The sequence below is a fragment of the Alligator sinensis genome, unplaced genomic scaffold (genome assembly GCF_000455745.1).
Source record: "Alligator sinensis unplaced genomic scaffold, ASM45574v1 scaffold1719_1, whole genome shotgun sequence".
NCBI lineage: Eukaryota > Metazoa > Chordata > Crocodylia > Alligatoridae > Alligator > Alligator sinensis.
Genome location: NW_005842507.1, coordinates 845,839 through 850,460, shown reverse-complemented (window position 1 = coordinate 850,460; position 4,622 = coordinate 845,839). Strand labels below are relative to the sequence as shown.

The 4,622-nt window shown below is 41.6% G+C and overlaps 1 protein-coding gene across 6 annotated transcripts in view; it reads left to right on the top strand.

Moving 5' to 3' along the window:
• The window catches only part of TMCO4 (transmembrane and coiled-coil domains 4), a 67,851-nt gene that overhangs the window by 24,628 nt on the left and 38,601 nt on the right, over positions 1–4,622 (top strand). For 5 of the 6 annotated variants that reach the window (XM_006031483.2, XM_025213150.1, XM_025213154.1 and 2 more), the window contains 3 exons: positions 1,575–1,672; positions 2,561–2,716; positions 3,993–4,112. In XM_006031483.2, coding sequence (XP_006031545.1) covers positions 1,575–1,672; positions 2,561–2,716; positions 3,993–4,112 — 374 coding nt within the window. The remainder of the gene's footprint in view (positions 1–1,574; positions 1,673–2,560; positions 2,717–3,992; positions 4,113–4,622) is intronic. The other variant, XM_025213151.1, reaches the window with a different exon arrangement.

The window sequence follows — 4,622 nt, the reverse complement described above, 5'->3', positions numbered from 1 at the left end:
TGACAGTCACAGTTACTGGTCCAAGGGGCCCAGATTAAACAGGAGGCGAAGTTCTAGTTCAGCCAGGTTCCTGCTTAGATATGAAAGACCTTATCTCCAGTAGGCTGGCTTCTCATTTGAATCCTGTCTCCTCTCATCTGATAAGGTAACTTGCTGTCTAAGTTTTGATCGTGCTTCTCTGCTACAACACTAGGAAGCTGACCCCTGTATTAATGACTCTTTAACTTATCAAGAAAATGCATTTTTTTTTCCCCAGAGTTGTCTGTCCTTTAACATCACCTTTCTTTCATCTCGCTGCAGTTGACTGCAGTGGAAATCTGGGACCTTGGTGCTCATTAACCAGTGGGGGATCTCCAGCAAAAGGCAGCATTGTAAGGGCAGGGCCCCATCTAACTTCCAGCAGAGGCTCTAGTTATTGCCTTGATTTGCTACTTGAAGGAGCTATCTGGAATGTATCATGGTCGTTCCCTCCCCCTCCTTTTCATTCTGCAAAGCTTTAGCTCTCCTAAAAGCAGCTGTTAAAATAAAAGCAATTTACAGCCATGTTTAGAAAGAGAAGGAAACGGGATTACAAAGGTTGAGCCTCTCTGTTTTTTCAAGTCCGATTCCAGCCCTGCCAAACATAACCTTTATACCTCCTTCCACTGAACCACAACATCTGCTCAAACATGAATTCATTCATAATTTCTGTTTAGCACCAAACAGTTTTAGTCCAAAGGGTAATGGAGTGTTTGATCCTGCACTTTTAACACCAGAGCCATTCTACAGCCTTCAGTGGGAGCAGGATCACATTCATATTGTACTCTTAAGAAACAAATAGGAATGCACTGACAACTTGCAAATGGTGTTGGAATCACCACCCTGGGGCTGAAGTCTGATTTTTCAGGGAACATCCAGCCCAACTTGGAAATAGCACTAATACCTGAATCTGGAGGGATCATTGATAGGGATGATGGGGATTGTTTGCTGAGGCAGCCAATAAGAGTATCAGATAATTTTGTGGGCACATGTCTACTGGGAACTGTATCTGGACCACCTTATTCATTTTGCGTAGATTTTCTTTAATAGCTGTTGACAGTCTAAACTTGGCTGGATTTAAATCTGAATCATAGAGGAACTCGCCTCTAACCCACCAGAACCGTACCTAAGCTACCCACCACCGTATTTCATACTGAAGGTCCAATTCTGCTCAGTGGGACCATATTGAATGCTCTGCACGACAACTAGAATGTTTTGCATATTCTGCAGATGGCAAAAATGTGTGTAATGTGCACATGGACTATATATGGACATTCAGTTGTTTGATTTTTTTTTTTTTCTTCCTTTTCTTTATACAAGCTGCATAGGAAGGGTTTTCCAGGTAAGTAACCTACCATGGTTAATTCAAACCGACAGTTTGATTTTTATACTTGTAAATCTAAGTGTTGTTAACGGCTGCACTTGCATGATAGTATTTGCCATTCCCCAGCATGAGATTCAGTGCCAGGAATCGGGATATTGCAAGCAGATTACAGAGCTGTGTTGTTGTTTGTCAGGCTTTTGCATCAGCTGTTCTGATTTTTCTTCCTACCCAGAACTGCAGAAGCATCAAGGAAAAAGAAAGAACGAAAGAAGAAATTGAAACGCTACTTGCTGATTGGCTTGGCAACTGTTGGGGGTGGAACCGTGATCGGTAAGGCTGCCTGGGAAGTCTGGGACCAACTGAGCGCTGCACAGAGCAGAGTGGGAGGTCTGCATCAATGCGTTCACCTACATCAGCCATGCTCACATCTGAGCCCTAGTACTAATTCTAACACATTCGTTCCTTGGTCAGGTGGGATTTTCTTCCCCTGTCAATTTGACACTGTTGTAACTCCATTGACTTCCATGGAGTTACTTTTGATTTACACTGGAGTCTCAGCATAAAGATGCTATAGAGTAAACGTACTTTTTAGATGATTTTTCCAGTTCAGACTTCAGCTCTATCATTGAGAGTTGGCCTATTGAAATTGGTTTGTAAATCAGGTGTATTAAAAACATAGGGCCAGATCATCAGATAGACTAAACTGTAAACAACAGCTAAGGCTCTGGGCCATGAGAAAAATACTTCTCCTGCTATACCCTGGTGTCAGAAGAGAAGCAGAAAAAAAATTTCCCTCACTTTCCCAATCCAGGATGAGGTGAAGCTAGCCCATCATCGTGAATGGGATGCCTTGATTTTACTTCTGCTAGCATGAGTATAATGGTAGAGATTTTTCCACTCACTTCATTGGAGTTGCTCTTCATTATAAATTGGTGTAAACTAGAGAAAAATCCAGGTAGAGATTCAGGGAATGGGAATGGTCTTTTTCCAAGTTGTTGTAATGCATCAATGTTGAATCGCCTATCAGGGTGGATGATCACTGCAGTACACAGTTCAGATTTCGTAGTGGGATATAGTGGATTAACTCACACTTAGTGTTAGCTGCTCTGCAGTAGAAGTCTAACCTCTCTCCTGACAACCCTTTGTGCAGCATAAAGACATATAAAGGGTTTTTCCACAGTGATCACGCACTGCAGTTCATTCCTCTCGCACCTGTAGGTTTGACAGGGGGTCTTGCTGCTCCTCTGGTTGCTGCTGGAGCTGCAACTATCATTGGAAGTGCTGGGGCAGCAGCTCTAGGGTCAGCAGCTGGTTCAGCAGCTGGAATTGCTGTCATGGCATCTCTCTTTGGAGCAGCAGGAGCTGGCCTTACAGGTAAGACCAGTAATTTCTTTGATTTCTAAACCACCAAGCCATAGGATAATATATGCAAAGCCAGGCACTCTAGGCTTAACTCGAGAGTGTTAAGTCTGCGGAGGGTATTGTGGACTTCCCTCCCTTAACTGCTAAAGCAGTGGCACTTAATCTAGGATTTCTTTTGCTGCCTGTAATCTCACAGCCATGCAGTGGCTCTGTTCCCAAGACTGAGATGTTGTGCAGCATCGTCATGACAGTGTAGCACTTGCCCTGAGGGAAATGACACACTAAATCAGGTGCTGTAGGCATCTACCCGCACATAGACAAGGTACATTTGTCTTTGGGCTTGTAGATAACCAAGATAAGTAGAAATGTTCTGCTTGTGTAAAAGAGTCATAAGGAATCGATCACTTATCTTCTAGCAGCTGCAAGAATTACAGATGCAAAAGCCAAATAGAGAAATGACACCCCTAAAATCACTGACTGGTTTCAACAAGTTTGAGAAGTTTTAGTAATGGAAAAGTCCTGTCAAGTCAGTGTGCTACAGGGGAGAAGGAAAAAAAGATATGTACTTAGAAATCTTGTGGAAATTCTCGACATTTGCTAAAAGTGAATCTTCTCCTGCCTCCAAACCAGAAAGTTTGAGATTTTTTTTAATATTGCAGGGAAGTGTAAGCTTGATGAGCTAACACTTAAGAACAGATTTGGAATAAGCTTAAAATTTAAAAGCGGAGATGAATAGAAGATAGTGAGATTTGTATTATTCAGAGTTCTGAGGAAAAAAGAGGGGGTGAATTATTACATATAAATGAAGAAACACAAGTGTAACTTCAACTGAAACAAACTGAACTGTCAGAGATGGAAAGGAAGAGAAGAAAACACAAGACTTGTGGACATTGCCTTGGGGTAAGGGAGCACTGTTGATGGAAGATGCATATCTGTCTGTGTATAATTTGGGGGATTGGATGCATCTTTAAACATTAAAATGGTGAGTTGATAAGTTTGGTTTGTTAATAAATAAAGTTAAAGTAACATTCTGCCTTGTTTTTAATGAAGAGCAATTTTATTGTTTATATCTGGTCTGGAGCTGTAATTCATTGTGCTGGGATCTCCTCAGATCACTCGAATTAAGCACAGGCATACTGGCTCAATAACTGAGTCAGAGACCTCGAGAGTATTAGTGTTTGTATTGTCTTTTGGAAAAATAGAGAGACAAATGTATATTTTTATATTACTATTATCAATTTCTGCTGTTGGCAGACCCTGCCATTGCTTATAATTTCTGCATCTATAGGATACAAGATGAAGAAACGTGTGGGAGCCATAGAGGAGTTTGAGTTCCTCCCTTTAACAGAAGGGAAACAGCTTCATATCACAATAGCCATCACCGGATGGTTGTGTACTGGCAAGTATGGTAAGCACAAAATGAGGAAACCTAGACCAAGTTTTGGTGGAAACCTAGACCAGCATTTGGGAATTTGTGTTTCTGTGGCACTGATGAAATGCCCCAGGATTAAGCTAATGTGTTAAAATACCGTGAACTAATATTAAGCCCTGTTTGCTTAAGATCATGCAGACAGGTTCAAAATGTAAAAGAATGAGACAATTTGGCATATTTTGCAATGGATTCCACGGGACATTTCATCTCCAGGTCATCATCTCAAGTCCATCCAAAGTTAATAGTAAATGAAAGGTGGTACAGCATCGTGGTTGTTGGGTATTATGTGTTAGGCCCGACGTACAGAGTCTTCAGTGCCCTTTATCCAATTTATATGGCAGGGTTTCATAACTCAGAAATGATCAAAACAGCTGGCGTTGTTTGGAACTCAAGGCAGGACAGAAGGTAGGAATGAATTTGTGACTTAGAGGTGAGCGCAGGATCCCCCTTTATGGCAAGAGTTCTGCTTTTATCCACATCGAGACC